General features: G+C 45.3%; 1 protein-coding gene across 4 annotated transcripts in view; it reads left to right on the top strand.

Moving 5' to 3' along the window:
- MDM2 (MDM2 proto-oncogene) overlaps positions 1-18,390 on the top strand; it is a 79,192-nt gene that overhangs the window by 53,505 nt on the left and 7,297 nt on the right. For all 4 annotated transcript variants that reach the window (XM_086919000.1, XM_086918999.1, XM_086918998.1 and 1 more), the window contains exon 10: positions 12,988-13,065. In XM_086919000.1, coding sequence (XP_086775126.1) covers positions 12,988-13,065 — 78 coding nt within the window. The remainder of the gene's footprint in view (positions 1-12,987; positions 13,066-18,390) is intronic.

The raw sequence follows: 18,390 nt of genomic DNA, 5'->3' as shown, positions 1-18,390 counted from the left end.
ACGTTATTCCGTCAGTCCAGTACAGATAGCACTCCCACCACTCGCAGGCTAGCAGTGATACACTATTGACCCCACACACACACACTCCTCACGTCGCAGCAGTCTCACACTGCCAACAGCACTCTTGCAACCCTAACAGACAACCGGTCACACAATAATGGAAGCCTTCTCACTTAACTCACAAACTAGTAGCAAAACCAATATGTTCTGAAAATGCCTTTTCATTGATTGGGGAGTTCCTGTGTGGTATTGTCGATGTATGAATGCAATATTGAGACAATGAGTGGATGAATAGATGCATAAATGCAAGAATTCAATGACTGTGCATGGTAATGGGTGAAAAAGTGACAATGTATGGAAGCATTCAGGTGCTGTCACATTTAGCATTGCCAATAAGCCAGCAGCTTCTCCAATAATATTTAGTGAGAATATAAGGAAGCGAGCATTTGCAAACCGAAAAGGCAGGAAGCCAATGACAGAATTATTGGCTTTGCCAATGCTCGTTTGTCGAATGCTTGGCTTTGTAGATTATACAGAGTATGTCTTATGCAGTGATCGGTGTAGCAATTCATTCTGCAAAAGGAACCTGATCTGGGATTTTTATTATGTGCTACCTGAAGGCTAAAAAGGTTAGCCTTGATTTTTTAAAAACCCTAGAGCCTTGACATTGGTGAGGCTGAAAGAGAAGCTATCCTTTAATTTGTTTTTGAGGCTTGCTGTTATTCATGTGATTTAATTCTACCTAGTTGGATTTAGCTTGAGATGGACCATATACATCCATGATTGGTTTGTTCTTAGAAAAATGTAGAATGCTAGTTGGTATCGATAACCCTGATTTAGAAAAGTGTCATTTGTGTACAAATGTAATCTCCGTAGTGGACAGTAATATTGAAGGGGGAAGCAGGTGGTTGGATGAGATCATATGGCACTACTCTCTGTTGGATTGAGACTGTTTAGAATGTCTTAGTTGGTCTAGGGACACAGCGATTGACTGTGCTTACGCCACTGGGTCACCATCGTCTTAAATTTTCAGGTAGAATTTGATGTATGCATCAGTGGAATCGAGTTCTGACTTATTGAGGCTGAGTTAATGCTATCATTTCAAAATAACCCCATAAAATAAAAATATACATAAAACCTGTGTAAAGGAATCTCACTTATGGAATAAGTGGGTATTCTGAAAAACTGCCATGGTCCTTGCCTTCCTGTAGGTATGTTGGAGCCCCTAACCTGTTTGTGAAGCTCCTGGGTTATTCATTTTTCAAGGTTAAGGACCTTACCAAGCAAGGGCTAGAGGGTTAAGAGTTGGTAGTTTGTTTTTGTTGGTTTTTTTTGGCGGGGGTGTTGAGTTGTCCTGTCTCCGAGCTGAAGAGAACATAATTGTTAGAGAGTTATGCATTACAGATTGCCAGCTAGTGAGCGATAGTTCCATGGAGCTGGGTAAGATAAGACAGCAACTTAAATGTTAACCAGGTCTTTGATAAGAATGTTACGAGGAACTTTGGGAGACCCGGAAAGGGGCAGGTACTTTCTAGTATGTTGTGGAGGTTTGTGAGGTTAATCAAGCATATTTTACTGATAGTTTTTTGGGCCAATTCTTTCAATAACGCGAGATGCTGAAGAGGGGGGGGGGGGGGGGAGTAGGTTTATGCAATGCTAACTGCCCTTTTTGTGTTCTGCCTCTCATATGGCTTTGTTGTAAATAGTAATTTCCCACTATTTTAATCAGCTGGTGTGAACTTGGAAGATGTCTAGTGTCTTATGCCCATTGTTTCATTACTACAAGTGATCATTTTCTTTTCGTAACTGACTCAACCCTTTTTTTCCTTAAAGATCCCACTGCCCAGTTTTTCTTTTGAAATTACACTGACTCTGAATTTACCTGTATGAGGCCCTTTATTCCCTGTTTGACTGCCCCTCCGAGAGGACAAACCCTGGATATATGAATCAGACTTGGGAGTCACATTTTCCCCTGCCATTGAGATCTCCTTTAACATAGTCCCCCCCAATGGTAAGTAGTATCCAAGATGGAATACCCCCAGTGGTAAATGTCTTTGTTTCGAAATGATGCTACTTTGCTACCATGCATTATTTCATTTTTGCACAATAGTTCTTGAAACATTTTTTTCTGTCTTGTTAAGATTTCAGATTGAAGTTGAACCAGATTTGCTAAAAGCTTCCATTAGAGTGTGTCCTCTAGTAGTTCTATATCTGGAAAATTATATATTTTTTTGTCCCACTAGTTTGTATGTATTTAATTTGTAACTAGTCTGCTCTGGGATGTTGTAATGACGGATTCCAGTTAAAAATCACTTAAGCTTTGTAAATATTTTACAGTTTTGAGTCCTAGATTCTTTTGCCTCAACTAGAATGAACCTTGCTGCCTAAGCATTACACTAGGTTACTAAAGCATGACCCTTTAAACATGTATGTGGTAGATTTTTTTCGCTAGAGTCTTAAAATAAAATGCATATAGGATTGACACGCAAGTAGAGCCAAACGCTACACCAATTCCGCCACAGGAATTTGCTTAAATCCCTTAGTCTGAATTGATTGAAGTAGCTACTATACTCTTCAGGTTTGTCTGTGAAAGTGCAAAACTGGAGAAACAAAACACCGGGACAAGATAGTTGCAGTCTTTCTGTACACAGGTCATTGCATAATGTGGATTATATATGTGTGTGCCCTGTAAGTCAAAGAATTTGAATCCTAGGTTGGCTGGCCTAACCCTTTATCCAAAGAAGATTGTTTGGTAGTAATTACACTGGTTTTCTTGAGCGATACAAAAGGGCAAAGTTGTAGAGGAAAATGTTTGTACAATAATAGCCACTTTTGACAGAATACATTATATCCTGGTCTGGATTCCTGCAGGCTTTTGATTTTGCCTCCTTTCCAGCTAGTCTATTCAGGATTTCATCCTTCTGGGGTTGACACAAACTTTCCTGTTTAATGGTAACCACCAACTCCTCCACATTCTCTACCCACACTGGAAAAGGTTGTAAATTTACCCGAGAAGGGCAGGCTCAAACTGTTTTCCAGGCTGTTTGTATAATAAGGTGGATGTACATGGGGAGCAGATTATCCATGGGGGAAATTAGTTTGCTCCTGGAGAAAATACATTTTAACAAAGGAATTTGCAGTTGCTGAACTTGTGCAAATATATATGTTCATATTTACTCTTGTGAAAATGGAATTCACATAAGTTTGCTTCTAATCTTGTATGAATACCGGTTAGTTATACATCTTCACCAATGCAAGATCATGTTCATGAGGTATGCTTGAACTGTTTTATTCCTTCCCTTTCTCAATCGACTTCTGTCAGAGTGCTTTAATGCAATGGAGGTGCAGAACATTTTCATATCCTTTATCTTAATGATTTATTTAAAAAAAAAATATATTTTTATTGACTTTCTTAGTGTCATATTGTTCACATTTGTCACATTGTAAGAAAGCAATATCAATGGCATAACAGAATACTGGCATTATAATCAGGTTAAAGTATACTGCGACTTCACTTCATCTGAAAAAAAATTGCGACACCTATAAAACAAACTGAACAATCCCCGCCTCCCTCCCATGAACCCCAGTACAATTAAAGGCAATGTATACGGAACACATCCCACTCTAGTGCAGGCTGGAACATGAGCAATTATAGACATCCATACAATATCTCATTACATAGTCCGTTATTATCACATCTTGGACATGGCCTATAAATACATTACAGTGTACTTATACAAGGTTTCCTAGGTTCTGTATACCAGTATCGTACCTATGATAATTGAGTCACAGTAAATTCTTCCAATATCAAATTTCATTCCAGTGAGATAGGCTTTTTGTGTAACCCTCTATGCTCTTCCCTCTTAAGCTCCGCACTCTCAGCTTTCCCTAATCTCACCACCTCTGCATGCCATTCCGCTATCGCTGGTGCTGTTTTGTCTATCCAGCGTTTAGTTATCTCTTTTTTAGCTAGTAATAGTGCCATTTTGATAAATCGATATGTAGGATTTCCACTTTTGTGTTTGAGCCCTAATCCCAGTATGGAGCTTTCCATTAATACACCTCTTCCCCCCGGGGCCACCTCCTGCAATATTTTGTGTACTTCATTCATGTAATGCTTCAGTCTCTGGCAGGACCATATCATATGTAATAAGGCAATATTTTGTGTACTTCATTCCAGTAATGCTTCAGTCTCTGGCAGGACCATATCATATGTAATAAGTCAGCATTAGTTTCATTACACCTTGGAAATACATCTGACGTGTTCGGGAGCATGGCGTGTAATCTTAGTGGGTTAAGATACTATCATCAGTGGGATAAATTTAAACTTCGCGTTTCACGATACCTTCCTTGGGTATTCTAAAATAAAAGCCCATTCCTTATCCGTAAGTTCCCTATCTAAATCAGTGTTCCATTTATCTTGGAGGGTCTGTAATGGTGTTTCAGTGTGTGACCGAATACCATTATATAGCCAGCTAGTAAGATGACTGCCATTTCCCATTAAATATTGCAAGTGCACCAGTGTATGTGTCGAGAGCTCATCACCAGTGGGGGCCCAGGTGGATCTAATATATAGTACAATGTTTTTTTTTTTTTTTTTTTTTTTTTAACCTTTATTTGGAGACAAGCAAGGACAAAGGAAGTGCATACACAATACATACAGTCGCATATGGCCATCACAATGGTACGTCAGATTCGAAAAAATGTGATGAAACAAGTACAGGGGAACATATCAGTCAATACATATAACCACATCAAAATGTAATATGCATATAAGAAAGCAATGATCCAGTTTGCACAGACAAGCTAGTAATACAATACATAATGGTCATCCTCTATGAGCGCTCGGAGAATAGAACAAAGGAGAATCAGATAGAAGGGCCAGGAGGAAACAAATAACAGAAAATCCTGACATGGGTATGACCTCCATCCCCACCCATCCACTTGCCATAGGAGGAGGCACAGCTCCCAAAATCTCGCAGTAAGAGGAAGCAGCCCAGCCTCTCCCCCGACACTCGAGGATCAACAGGAGTAAAGTGAAAACCCAGCCCCCCATGCTACCATCAGCCAACCCCAACGCGGTCCTCATGTTCAGAATCAGAATCCTGCACAGCTCTAGTTAGGAGATACACCTGGAGCGGACTCCAAAAGTCCTTCGGTCTGCACCTGACAGGCATCAATTCAGAGTAGATATTGTATTGGTCCTGACAGTATATGAGGTCAGTCAACCAATCCTGGAATCGCGGTACCCTGCCACGACCCCAGCAACAAGCAACCCTTCGTTTAGCCAACAGCAAAGCCACGTCAACAAATCTACGGTGAGAGGCAGGCACGTCCTTGGAATAACCCAGCAACATCACCAAGGGGTCCAATGCCACCCCATCCTCCGCCATAATCTGCAGGGCTTCATGGACCGGAGTCCAATATTCCAGCACCTTCGCACAATTCCAAGCCAAGTGCAGAAAGTCAGCGCCTTCTGCACGACACCTAGCGCATCTGTCATCCTCCGCTAAATGAAACCGAAGTTTCCTCGCCGGGGTGTAATAGTACCTCTGAACAAATTTGTAATGGATAATTTTAAGCCGACAACTGGAAGAAACATTGGCTGTGAGTCCACAGCAGTACCTCCATTGCTCGTCGGTAATAGGGGCTCCCAATTCAGCGACCCACTGCTCGCGCACCCGATTGGCCGGGACCGAACGGTGTCTGCGAATAGCACCGTATAATTTCGACACCAGGTGTCGCCCATCTGATACCAACAGCACGTGGAGGGGGAGGGTAACCTCCGGCTCAGAAGGGAAATCTGGTAACAAGGCACGCATGCCCTGCCGCAAGCGGACAAAGTAAAACAGCTCTAAAGGGGAGCAGGCAGCCACTCCGAAGAAATGAGCCTGCGTACGGAAGGTACCGTCATGAAACAAGTCACCCCACGAAAGGATACCGAGCCGCCTACACATTCGTTGGAACCCCGTTTCTAGCAGCAGAGACAGATCAGGGTGATAAGACAGAGGCAGGGCCGGCGAGTAAAGAAAGGAGACGCCCAGCACTTGAGCCACCCGTTTCCAAGCATCCACCGTACACGTCACCGTCGTGCGAGGCGTTTCCACATCCGACACCTTGCCCAGTACCATCCCCTCAAGCGGGAGTGGGTGGGCAACCCAATGTTCAGCAGCAATTTGGGGCATAAACGGCGTTGGGCGCATCCAGTGGTAAGCGTAATGCATCTGAGCGCTAAGATAATAAAGCTCAAAGTCAGGGACATCGAAACCGCCATCAGAGTAGGGTAATGTAAGGGTAGCCCAAGCCACCCGCGGCTGCTTGCCCCCCCAGAACAATCGTATGAGCTCAGAACGAAGTCTGCGAAAAAAATAAGCACCAGGATGGTACGGAAGGTTTTGAAAAAGGTACAGAAAGCGAGGCAGAACCACCATCTTGATAAGTGATGCTCTGCCGGCCATGGAGAGAGGTAAGGACATCCATCTAGTGACATCATCTGCAAGTTTACTAATAGCCACTCCATAATTAAGCCGAACCGTCTCTTCTCTATCCAAGGACACGACAATGCCAAGGTATCGCAGCTCCGACTCACACCATTCCAGAGGGTAATCAAGGGGAAACCTAGCCACAGCAGCAGTGAGGGGGAAAAGTTGGGACTTCCGCCAGTTAATATGGACACCGGAGACACCCCCAAAAGCGACCAATTCCCGCAGGAGCGAATTAAGGTTGTTCACAGGGTCTTTAACATAAAGTGTAACATCGTCAGCGTATAAAGAAATACCGACCTGCCGCTGAAGACAATTAAAAGCGCTCTGCTGGTGAAGCTGACGAATCCTGCAGGCCAGCGGCTCAATGGCAATGGCAAACAAGAGGGGCGAGAGGGGGCATCCCTGTCGGGTCCCCCTTGTGAGAGAGAACGAGGGGGACAGCACTCCATTCACCACCACCTTTGCCATCGGATCAGTATATAAGAGCTTGACCCATGAGATGAAGATCCGGGGGAAGCCCATCCTGCAAAGAACATCAATAAGGTAACCCCACTCAACTGAGTCAAACGCCTTAGTGGCATCCAGAAAGATAGCGGCAACCGGGACATCAGGAGCAATGGTCGACACAAGCGAAAACAAGGTGCGAAGATTGTGGGAGGTAGCACGGCCGGGCACAAACCCCGACTGATCAGGTAGTACAATTACGGGCATGAGCTCGGCAAGTCTCATTGCCAAGACCTTCGCAAGAATTTTGACATCGCAGTTGAGCAATGAAAGGGGCCTATAGGAACCCACATCCACCGGATCCTTCCCCGGCTTGAGCAGTGACATAATGGCGACCTCCCGCATGGAGCACGGCAGACGCCCCTCCTCCAGGGACTCCTCAAACACCTCGCGGAGAACAGGGGCCATGGTGTCCACATAACACTTATAAAATTCAGCAGGAAGGCCATCCAGCCCGGCGGCCTTTCCATTATTCAACGACATAATGGCATTCCTGACCTCCTCCACCTCCAGGGGTCTACCTAAGAACGCTCGATGATCATCCGATAGCCAGCAGAGCTCCAGCTCATCAAGAAATCCGCCAAACCGTGTCTCACCAGTCTGCTGTGTCGTGTACAGGTGTGCGTAATGGTCAACAAAAGTACGCTGAATCTCCTCAGTGTCCCGACAGCGAGTGCCATCCGGCGTCACCAGCTCCAACACATCTGACCCATGCCTCGGATGCCCAGTAAGGGCAGCGAGGACCTTACCGGGCCGCTCCCCCTCACAGTATCGCCTCGCCGTCCAGTACTTTCCCCTATGTCTAGCCTCTCTAGCAGCCTCCTCTTCATATTCGGAGAGTTTAGTACGGAATTGGACCAGAAGATCAGGATCAGAGTCAACCAGCATCCTGCGTTCTAAGTCTCGCAAGTCAGCCTCCAAGCCCTCGAGGGTCCGAACGATGAGCCTGAGGATGCCACAACTTTTAGAAATAGTGACTCCCCGGATCGTAACCTTGAACGCCTCCCATATAACCTCGACGCTTTCAACAGAGCCCTTGTTTCTAGGAAAGAACGCCTCCACCTCCTCGCCAAGCTCCTCCCTGAACACCGGGTCAAGCAACGCAGTCGGAAAAAGGCGCCAAGGCGGGCGCGGCCTACGCAGCCCGGGTACGGATAGAACAGCCTTCACCGGACAGTGATCAGAATATGTACGAGCCAGATGTGTAGCCTCACGCAGGCCAGCCACCAACCCTCTAGACAAAAACACATAGTCCACTCTCGCCCATGAACGAGCATGTGTAGTGTAATGAGTACCCTCCTTAACGGCAGGGTGGGTGTACCTCCAGCTGTCGATCAACCCAGCCTCCTCCACAATCCCACGCAGTACTTCCCTAGCTTGCACATTGTACTGAGGGCTCCCTTCCGATCTATCCGCCTGGGCATGAAGCGCAAGATTGAAATCCCCCCCCACACAATGTAAGTGGCATCAACAGCAAGCACATGACCCCACAATGTAACGAAAAAGGTTGGCGTATCAACATTAGGAGCATAGCAATTAACAAACAGTACTGTGTTCTGCCCAAGCCGCCCCCACAATAGCACATAGCGCCCCTCAGAGTCCCCCATAGAACCCAGTTCTTGAAATGCGAGCGACTTTTTAACAAGAATGACAACCCCCCGAGCATAAGAAGAATAGGAAGCAAACACCCTGGCCACAGCCCATCTCCCACCAAAGCTGGGGGAAGGGGCGGGTCGCAGATGCGTCTCCTGGAGGAGGGCAACATGAATAGCATGCCTGTCCAGATACTGGATCACACTACGACATTTCCTGGCATCATTAAGTCCCCGTACATTCCATGACACAATCGATATCTGATCTAGAACAGCAGTCGACATTAGCCAGTTTCCGGGCCCCACAGGACCCAGTAAGCAAATACGGACCATCCAACTCCCAGCAACAGCCAGCGACAGAACCAATCCCTAGGGAGCAGTCGTCCGCCCGCATACACTACACACACACCCAAGCCATCTCCAACCCCAACACCCAGAACCCCAACACCCCCCCCGCCCCCCACTGAAGCTTCCATGCAACAAGCACTCAGCAACCACTACGCGCATCACGCAGCCAATCCAGCCCAAGCGGCCCGCGCTTCGCCCACGTGTTCCTCGTGCAAAGCATTCTCCGCCACGCGGCCGCCAAAGATGGCGGCCATCTCTGCCGGGCTCAAGGCGGACGGGGGCAAGGGCCCCAGGATCAACTCCGCCGAGATGATAAATGGGCCAGCCTAGGTAGCAGGCACGGAGCCGCGCCTGTGCAGACATCCAATAGCAGCAGTCCAACCACTGATCCCCGAAGCCCGGGCGAGCAAGTGCAGTCAGCCCCATCCCCACCCCACCCACCCACCTGATGCCACCCCAACTATCAGGCCATGCGTACCCCCACCCCCCCCCCCGTTCCCCAACACACAACCAGTCAACCAACAAAGGACTAGATTCCAAATCAAAGATACAAGTGGGGCACACCCTTCGGGGAACCTTCTAGCGGTGCACGATACCACTCCCTCACACCACGCCAGTGTCCGAGCCATCGGGTCTCAAACGGCCCCAGGCGCAGCGCGGGGGGGGGGTGGGTGCCCAGAGCGCGACACCATATAGCACCATCCTGCGGTTCCACACCGACCCCAAAAGTCAATACGTACACTCTCACCTCAGACATGACACGACCCACGCACCAACAAAAGATAAAAGCGGATACCACTTAGGCCACCAAAGCGGACAAGGAAGTCAGTTGAAGTCAGCGTAAAAGACAGACGTCCAGAGTGTTCCATCACCAGTAAAACAGAAACAAAGACCAAAGTCACCACAATCAGGCGACCTCCTCCTCAGCCGCCGAATGTTCATCCTCGGGGTCTCGATCACCTCCCCGATCTGCAGCCGCTCGTTCGCGCTGGAGGAGCTTTGCAAAGTCCTCAGCATGCTGTGGGTTGGTAAAAAAATGTTGCTTAGCCTGGTGCGTCACTCTAAGTTTGGCAGGGTAAAGCAAGGCATAGTCCACTTGTAGTTCCCGAAGTTTCTTCTTCACCCCCAGAAACTTACGACGCTGGTCCTGCACCATCGGCGTGAAGTCTGGGTACATGGTGAAAGACACCCCATCGAAGGAGAGGGCCCGATTAGTGCGGGCAGCTCGGAGGGCAGCGTCCCGGTCACGGTAGTTCAAAAGGCGCGCGATGATGGGGCGCGGTGCGGCCCCAAGGGCCGGCCGAGGTCCCAGTGACCGATGCGCTTTCTCAACGATGAACTGGGACGAGAATGCTTCCGCCCCAATGGCGCCCACCAGTAGTCTCTCGACATAAAGTTCCATTTTGCCCACATTTGTGGACTCCGGCACACCTACAATGCGAACGTTATTGCGCCTACTCCTCGCCTCCAACTCCTCATTCTTAGCGGCAATAACACGCAATATATTGTCCATTCTCGCCAGTTGGGTGGTATGGGTGGCCGCCGTGTCGTCGTGGTCCGAAATGCGCTGTTCCGCCGTTGTCAGGCGCTCCTCATGCACGTCCAGCTTCTGGACGACCGCATCCATGCGCGACGATATCTTGTCCACCTTGTCCACTATCGTGGCAAACCCCTGCCTCATCTCCTGCATCATCTGGGTAAAGTCCGGTGGTGGTGGCTGCGGCACATTATCAGCGACAGGCGCGGGGGGAGACCTCGAAGTCCCAGCATCTTGGAGCAACCGCGCACCCCTCCTAGCTCCTCCAGAGTCAAAGGACAACTTGGATTGCTTAGTGTCCGGCTTCCCCATGATGGTGTGCTAGTAGCACAGCAGGGGACCGGGGCAAGTAAGAAGCAGGATGTAGGCCGGTCACAGGGCACGGACAGCAGCCGAGATCGTGGGGGCACGAGCAGGCCAGCGCGCCCCGCCACTCCCAACGACGACAAAAAATGGCCGTCCCCGCACCCAGGCCCGAGAAGCGAGCTCACAGGTAGCCAGACGAAGATCCGCTATGCCTCCGTGAGCAATGGTAGCTGGGCAGGCAGATGTAGGAGCCAAGAGATCAGTCAGATAGCAAAGAAGTAGCAACCCGCCTGCCTAGCCAGCGAGCAGGCCCGGTGGAGAAGGGCAGAGCAGGGCCTACACCCCACGTGCAGAGCCACGGGCTGGCATGAATGATGACGCCGGGCCGAGGGCCACCAGACCTCCAGAGCGCAAATCGGGGAAACTTGAAACCCTCGTAACTTCGGCCAGCAACCTCCGATCGGCCCAGGAGTTGGACCGTGGGTGGTCAGTCGATATCCCAGTCGATCTATAGGGTCAGATCAGGGCGCATCGATGGTAATCAGGATCCCTAGACGGATAATAGCTCCGGGCAGCAGGAGCCTCACGACAGTGCGGCCATTCTGCAGTGCGCCCTCTAGCGCCCCCCCTATCGTACAATGTTTTCATGTAATATAAACAGTGTATTTGGTGCACCCCTTTTGCCCACAAAGGTGTCATGATTCATTAGGATGTGATCTGTAAAGATCAACCAACAGTGTCCACTCGGTCTTCCACCCACGCAGATATCTGCCGTACTGTTATTATACCGGTCGGCGTTTGTATGCCAACCAGTGGGATATTGGGTGCGTATGGAGTCTGTTTGCTGGTGTAGGACAGTGCCCTTCTCCAATAGAGTAGTGCCACTCTCAGTAATGGAGGTGTAGTGGGTGTAATTTTGCTATTGGGGAAAGAAAAGCGCGTGCAAAGTACCCCTGTTCCAGTCATTCCGGGACATTTCTTTTCTTGTAAATTCTGCCATGTAATCCAATATGCCATCCACTGTAGCTGTATGCTCTAAAATACGGAGCACTTAGCCGTCCGTGTTTAGTGGCTAACTGCAGTTTGGACAATCCTATTCTGCGTCAGCCCGTGCCCCAGATCAACTCTATTAATAATGTATCTAGTAGTTTGAACATCTCCATTGGGATCACAATCGGTAAGTTTGTAAAATATTAAAGTAATTGTGGCAATATCCCCATTTTAGCAATGGCTATTCTACCAGCCACCGAAAGCGGCAGGGATGTCCTTTGTCTTAATGATGACTTGACGTAGTGAGCTTTATTTAACCAGATCACTCCTATGAATGTAGAATCCGAGTGCATTTCAGACCAAATGTTTTCAGCCACTTTTGTATGGATTATTAGGGTTCTAGGGCCTTTACCCCCTATTCCAAAACTTACTCCGAATTAGATTAGCCTCTCTGCAGAACGTATTTGGTTAGTTCTGTATCCTTTTCTATTACCTTGCTTCTTTTCCAGATGAGCTTGATATTCATAAATATTTTAAACAATGTTAATGAATATCCTATTGTGGAGAATGAAAGGTTATTCTGTAATTCGAATTCTATACATATATAATATAATTTTATATAATATCCATTTTCAGTTTGCCCAATAGACATTACAGAAATAAGGAAGGTTTCTGGTTTGATTCTACATACTTCAATAGGTCATCAAAATTAACTGATTGACCAACTGCTTCAATGCTGCGTTTTGGGATTGTTGAGGTCCTTGGTTCATTAAAGTGGCAGTTTAGTTTATCATCTATAATGCAGTATACCATGTGATTAACTTTCATTTTTATGTTGGTTAAAAAAAAGAGGGATACTAAAAGGATTTTGTCAATAGTGTTGGTTCGTGTAGCTTTAGATCCCATTTATAAATGGGCTACAGGCATTTATGTATAATAGTTTGTATAATTTTTATATTACATTACTGAAAAACATGTCTCTATTTCACACGCAACACACCCACACGTTTGTTTAGTATTCTAGAAGCATACAGTCTGTATTAATTGAATGGGGGTAAACCTGTGTAACTGGTAAGTAACTCTTCCTTACTTACTGGAGATTATGGGCAAAGTGCCATTTAGTGATGTACTAAATGAACTTCCTGAACTAGCTAAGCCACTGTTTGCTTTTTATATGCTTCATTGTGAAAATTAATTTACATTTTTAGATTTGTTTTTTCCAAAGGTCTATCAAGTAACCATATTCAAAGCTGAAGACACCGATACAGACTCATTTGATGCAGACCCAGAAATTTCTGAGGCAGTAAGTTAATTTCTTTGTAAAGTGTGCAAGGTTTTTCCTTTGTTTTTTCAAAAAGAGAAATACTTTGTATTTCTCTTGCTCAACTGAAGTGAGATTCACTGTTCTCAGTCGGTTTTAAAATTATGTACCATTCGGTGAGGTACTTGTATGTAAAAATCTGATTCAGACGCAGCAATGTTAGATAAACAGGATAAAATTAAAACATTTGCTCTGTTCTCTATTCTTTCTGCAGTTTAACAAGTGTCCTTTAAAAGACTGCTTTACACATATAGACTGACTGGTCAAGGATGTTAAATGAAAATGTTAGGGTATTACAGTATTTTATGTTTTAGAGTTATTGGTTGCTTGTCTTCTATACACACATACCCATAATAATTAACAATACCAATAAACTTTTCTGCATCGTAGAATCTTCATAGATGAACGTGTGCTGGCTGTCCATGGTGAGTTTGGTCACAGGGACCAACCATGCCTGCGGACAAGCCCCACTGCTCATGACTGAAGGGTGTGCACAGCAGGGGATACCAGCCCATGCCAGGTTGAGCGTATGGCCTGGACGGCAGCCAAGCCTGGTGGGCAACCATTGGGCTGGTAGACTATGGTGGTTGAGGGCAGGGCCCAGCTCATCAGTTCTGGCTCCAACACAACAAATCTCTGAAATGTACCAGTTATGGTGACCACTGTTCCCAACACACTCTTATTAGCACAACCCCATGTTTAAGTCGTGCTTGATTACCCATATTCCAATGCCATGTACATATCGGCATTTTGGGCATGGTGCTAGTTATTGCTTGTGGTGTATGTTGGTAACCATAACTAGCGAATTTCAGTAATCTGCCGCTTTTCAGCGAGAACCAAAGCTCATCTTAGAATTGTTTTTTCATTGAATAAATCTATTTCTATGTATATATATATATATATATGTGTGTGTATATTTCTATCTGATATAGCTATATAGAACATTTAATTCCATATATAAGTAGAAAGAGTGAAGAACGCATCACGTCTAAATGTAGCTTAGCTCCCTCCAAATTCTATACTGTAATACTACAAAAAATCCCATTTTCAAAACTGCACTGCAGCACCTATAATACAAATTGCAGAGTACACAGCTAACTAACGAGCAACACTGCATCCTGTTAGGCTCAAGCACCATGCTCATTAAGGCTCCAGGAACGTTTTAAGGCTTCAGGGCTTCGACTATCCCACTGGAAGTTACCTCATTGCCAGTCCTTTTTTCCAGCTTTTGTGAGTGGAAGCCAGGAACACTTTGGGTGTGTTCACACCTGGTTATGATAAATTCCTGTCAAAATTCAAGCAGTTTGTATTTCACTCAATGTATTTAACATCTAGCAGGAGACCTGTCAACATAGTTCCCACTTGCTATTGAAGATGTCTGCCCCAACCTGCTCTTCGTCAAGAACCAGCTTGCCGTTGATGTTTAAACAACGCAACTGTTGCTGAAGCAGAACGTCTTCACAGTCCAAGAACTCGAGGTGCACACCAGCATCTCCCTCAAGCGGATTCTCTGCTTGATGTCGATCCATCATTCATTAGTGCCATTGAAACACAAGTTTACGTCTCTCAAATCCACCCCAAATCCTTTGACCTTTACACTGCAAGCAGAGTTTTCACCAAATAAGAGTCTGAGGTTGCAGCTAACTGCCAAGTCAACCCCACAGTTCAGGGGAACCCCAAGATTTGTCATTCTGGCAGAAGAGCCTTTACAAGCTCCTCTCCAGCCCATAAATCCCCTGCCTCCACCAAGTATGGTATCCAAGCAGACGCCAACATCTTTATTTAGGAAGTTACCTTTGACTCCTAGAAGGTATCCTGGTGGTATTTCCCATCACAAGACATCTCAATCTCCAATCAGTAGTTCAGAGTCTCCAAACACACCCAGGAACCATAGAAGAAGCAGGTCCCCATCATCCGCTTAATCTTCTTGCTCCTTGTACGCAGGTTCTTCATAGACACCCACTGACTACACCCTTTTCTGCCAGGTTTGCCATCAAGTTTATCTCCAGTCGATGGTATTACAACTTTTCATGATGTTTTAGTAAACTGGCCATCTAACTTAAATAACTCACTGGATGACTCCCAGACAAGTCCGTAGCATCCCCTGTTCAGATACTTTCTTATCTGGAAACCGCGCTAGACACAATGCAAGGAAAGTAATTCCCTTTGCAGGAAAGCCTTTTATCAAGGTGGGAGACCTTTCATCTTATTCTGAAGGCTCTCAACCCGAAAGCCAGGGAAATGTACTCCGTTTGAGGATCCATGACATTTTGCATTTCCTTTATTCCTATTGTGAGACTATATATATGTAACCTTTCTTGTAGCGTCTAGGTCAGTGGTCTCAAAATATAGCTATTGAGATGAAAAACTGTGCATGCCAATGGACACAAGGCAATATCTATCATGGTGAGCAAATCTACTTCAACCAGTGCCTTTCCAGTGGAAACATCAGACAAAACTATTGTGACAGATGTTTGTCTTTCAGGATTGGAAGTTCATTTGGAAGCTCAGTTAATGCAGGGCTGTGGTTGTGGAGGAAGAGCTCCCCTCAAATCAGTTAACCTGGGCTCAAGACAGTCCATATAATCTATAAGGCTTTCCAATCGACCATGTTCTGCCAAGCCAAGACGCACGAAATCCAGACTGGAGTCGCAAAGCATACAGTTGTGGGTCTTGTCCCAATAGTCTTTCCATAAAGGCAGTATCTTGTCGGGGAATCCTAAATCAACAAGTGTATTTCCTAATCTGATTTTAAGAAGATCATGATTGGGACAAGGCATTCTTCATTGAAACTGTGCTATTTAATGGTGGATCTCATCTTAACATCTCAAAAGAAAAAATAACAAGACGTATCCTGTGTTAAAGAACCAACATTCATTGGGCAATGTCCCTTTGATGAACTCTGTAATGCCAAGCCACAATGATTATAATTGCTCGAGATTGGCAGAGGCAGTGGTAATATCCAGATCTGTTGCAGAGGTCTGTCAAGCCACACAATTGACTGCTATGCTAACCAAAGCCATTACCCAAATCACAGCTTCAGTTATGCCACTCCTAGATCAGACATTACATACATCTGAATCTTACTCAGTCCTGCACTGTTGATCTGAAGTAAGCCAAACCTCGATTGACTATTGCCTGCTATTCCTTCAAATGGAACAGGATTTTGACAACAGAAAGCCTACCATCTGCTCACCAGCCAGGAGGGTACTATTGTTCTTGCTATTTACTTCTTGCTCTGTCAAATGTGTGACTCCTTTCCATGAAAGTGCATCTCTGTTATTACAGCTCACAGGAAAAGGCCAAATCTGGCATCTTTTTTCAAAATTCCCAGTATCCTATACTTTGTTCGAAGGCCTGAAAAAGTCTACTCTTCCCTGGAAGACTCCCTTTCTAATAGCAATAACCTCTGCTCGTAGGGTTAGTGAAATTAAAGCCCACTCAGTTATTGAGCCTTTTACATTTTTCACGCTAATTGGGTTGTGATCAGAATTCATCCTTTTCTCCTGAAGGTAGTATCAGCGGTTCATATTAATCGGATACCAGCGTTTCAGTTTTGTTTTGACAACCAGTCCTCTCTGGCTGAGCGTTCTTTACCCTCGCTAGGTGAGAGAGGAGTTTCTACAGAAAACCAAGCCCATTTACATGTCTCACCAAGACTTATTTATCTGTGGTCACATCCACCGAGTTCTGGTCACTTCAAAGTAGTCAGTTTCTCATTGGATTATGTTTTATATTCCCCTGTGGCATATAAATGGCTTATTTTTCCCTATGGCAAATAAACTCTTGCCTGCAGCCTGGCTGAGAAACGTTCCTATTTCAGATATATGTAGTGCAGTCGCTTGGAAATAAATCTATACTTTCACAAAACATTATGGTCTTAATTCCAGTACAAAAGCTGATTCATGCCCGTCAAGCTGCTGTGAGGAACCATTGGTTAAACCATTTTAAAGGTTTACTTTTTCCCCCTCACTTTAGATCGCTGTATTCCTTACGCTTTAGAGCAACAAGGACTATGAGACTTTCTGGCTTGGTACACCATGTTAATGTTTATGACTATCATTGGAGATCCTATGATGCAAATAAAATCATTATGTGCTTGTAGTCTTGTTTCTGCATGGTAGGAATCTTCACTGAAATCATAAACGATATTCCCTCCTCCCTGGCTTCTTTTCTTGTGCCTTTCAAATAAAAGCTTCTGAAATGTTTATTTGCCACCCTATTTGCTCTAGAAAGAAATTACTTTTTGAGGCATCTTCCTTTATGCGTAGTGAAAACTCTTGAAGCCTTACCAGGTTGGGGTGTTTGTTTTTGTTTTGTAACTCCACTAATGTAAGCCTATCAGTCTGCACTTTTTCTCATTACTTTGTCATGTACAATGCAGTTTGTATTACAGGTGATGCAATATGGTTGTGGAAAAGTGATTGTTAGTATTATCTTACCTTTGATTAACATTTGGAGGGGGTTTTACATTTGGACATTTGAATTTTTCACCCTTTCTACCGATCCATGGAAATAAATAAATGGGTGTGTTTTGATTTGAAAATTTCCGGGTTCCCCACATGCAGCATGATTTATTCTAACATTTATTACTCTAATATTCTTTATTTCAATGCAGAACCAAGATTACATGCAAATAACCATTTCTTGTTAATTTAAGGAGTGCTTGCCTAAGTCAGGTTTTGCAACTGAATTTCTTGCAACACGTGACATGATTTTAAGGTGCCTTGTGTCCTTGGTGTGGGGAGTAGAATAGTCAGTGGTTTCTAGGGATGTTGGTCATTGTAGTGGCATATTTACATTTTTGTCAGCTACTCAATCTGTTTAGTGTAGGCTTTCTGTCTGGCTGCACAGCAAGATCATACCATTTTCTTTGAAGCAATTCTACTTTACCTACCTCCTATTTTCTATTTTATCAAGCAGGTTGTCTTGCTTCTCATGGCGACTGAGAAGCAAGAAAATCAGCCTTTTTTTCTGTTTAACAGTAAAAATTCTGCCTCGGCTAGCTTTGTCCTCTTAAGTTAACATATTCCCATTAGTGTAATTGGGTATGCTCTTGTGCAGAGGAATTGTGAGTCATTCTATAAAGACAGTGGAGAGCAAACCAGAGGCGAGGCTTCCAGATCTTCACTCCATTCTTGCTAAATTAGAATAACAAAACACCTTAATTTACTTACAAAATATGTTCCCCTGATTAATGCACGACTTTTGGACTTTCAGATATCTCTTGCAAGATTAGCGAGCAATGTGGACTCTTTGCCACATGCCCATCTGTAAATATGCAGAGCCTGGGATGGAATGCTTGCC

This window comes from Lissotriton vulgaris, chromosome 1_1, assembly GCF_964263255.1.
Source record: "Lissotriton vulgaris chromosome 1_1, aLisVul1.2, whole genome shotgun sequence".
NCBI lineage: Eukaryota > Metazoa > Chordata > Amphibia > Caudata > Salamandridae > Lissotriton > Lissotriton vulgaris.
This window is presented reverse-complemented; position numbering and strand designations above follow the sequence as displayed.